Source organism: Penaeus monodon, chromosome 29, assembly GCF_015228065.2.
Source record: "Penaeus monodon isolate SGIC_2016 chromosome 29, NSTDA_Pmon_1, whole genome shotgun sequence".
In the NCBI taxonomy this organism is placed as follows: domain Eukaryota; kingdom Metazoa; phylum Arthropoda; class Malacostraca; order Decapoda; family Penaeidae; genus Penaeus; species Penaeus monodon.
The window spans coordinates 28,307,985-28,309,435 of NC_051414.1; the positions used below are offsets into that span (position 1 = coordinate 28,307,985).

Here is a 1,451-nt window from a genome sequence, read left to right on the forward strand (position 1 = left end):
ATATAAACAGTTTGTCTCATCGGAAAATAAAAGTTACCTAATTTATACATTTATTGTGATGCAATCCTAGGTACTGAGTTGTATGTTTCCATTTAGAGGTTTGACTAATAACCATCCTTTGGTACTGAGAGAAAGTAAAAGTTTGACATTGACATTCTTTTTATAGTAGATAATTTACCAAAGTAAATGAGGATCCAATTTGTTTCTTCAAGTCATAGTCATTGCTGACATCTCTGCTTTATATTGGTAAATCTTATGGGTAATTAAAGTTGTAATGGTTACAGTGACACATTTGTGTTGGTATCATTGCTTTACTCTTGGTGCTGCGAGTAACATTATAGCTATCCATGTTTGGAGATCAGGTATCCTATTCATTTGCTTGTGCATTTTATATAATTTTTTAGTTTTTTTAGAAAAGCTACACTAATAAGCCTGAACAGGTGTAAGTTTTGTCAAAATTTGTTGCTCCTGTAATACTTGTGCTTTCAATGCATATATATTTGCTTGACCTTTAGGAGTGTGAATATGATTTGCTGAAGATTGTTTGATTTTGTAGCCTGCACCACCATGGCACATTAAGGAAAATGTTAGTATACTTTCAAGAAATTAAACATTTCCTAAAGTATATACATTATTAATTTTTATGCTTCTTATAGAAATTGTTAAGAGTGTGAGGGCTACCTTGAAATGAATCCCAAGTGCATTCTGTTTATTTCCAGCACCATTGGATTAATTGCAGTATTTTATGCTGTCAAGTGACCTGAAATTGGTTAATAATGTTGTGATTATAAGATTAATAGTTTTTGCAAAAGGAGACATTAATATTTGTGTATATTGACAGCCCTGAACATATGACACTTCTTATTATTCCTTTTTAAATCTTTCAGTGGGTTGTTTAGAAAGGTTATAGTTTATTGCACTATTAAGTCTTATATCTGTTCCCCTTCCATGCTGTATACCTTTTAGATATGCATATTCTTGACTCTGATCATCTGTTTGAGTAATGCAGCAATTCAACATTATACTTTGCTGCTTTGTTTCTACTACAGACATAAATATATTGCAATAAACTGTAATGGTGGCTGAAATTATCACTGCATAATTGCCTGTACATTTCCAATTATAAATTTGTACAATTTGTTCTAGAATGTGTAGAAAATGCTTCTGAAATGCTAAGAATTCTCACTGAGGAAGCCACCACTCATTTCTTATCTCTAGATTAAGGCTTTGTTCACTTGGTGCTTAGAAATCTTTTGTTGCATCTTTAGTTCTTGAAATATCCTGGGGCCACCACTGATTTTAGTAATGCCATTTGAGTAAGCTACTGGTTTCATTTTGACTGGAGGATGGTATTGTACAATAATATATTACCAATAAGTTATAACCATAATTGTCATTACTTTAAGATTTTAGTATGCCTGTAACTGAAAAGTGAGTATGAGTATAAAAGC

General features: G+C 31.8%; 1 protein-coding gene across 1 annotated transcript in view; it reads left to right on the top strand.

Annotated features, from left to right (window-relative positions):
• Positions 1-1,414: 1,414 nt before the first annotated feature.
• The window catches only part of LOC119591818 (transmembrane protein 18-like), a 3,339-nt gene continuing 3,302 nt past the window's right edge, over positions 1,415-1,451 (top strand). Inside the window, 1 exon segment of the mRNA XM_037940563.1 lies at positions 1,415-1,420. Coding sequence (XP_037796491.1) covers positions 1,415-1,420 — 6 coding nt within the window.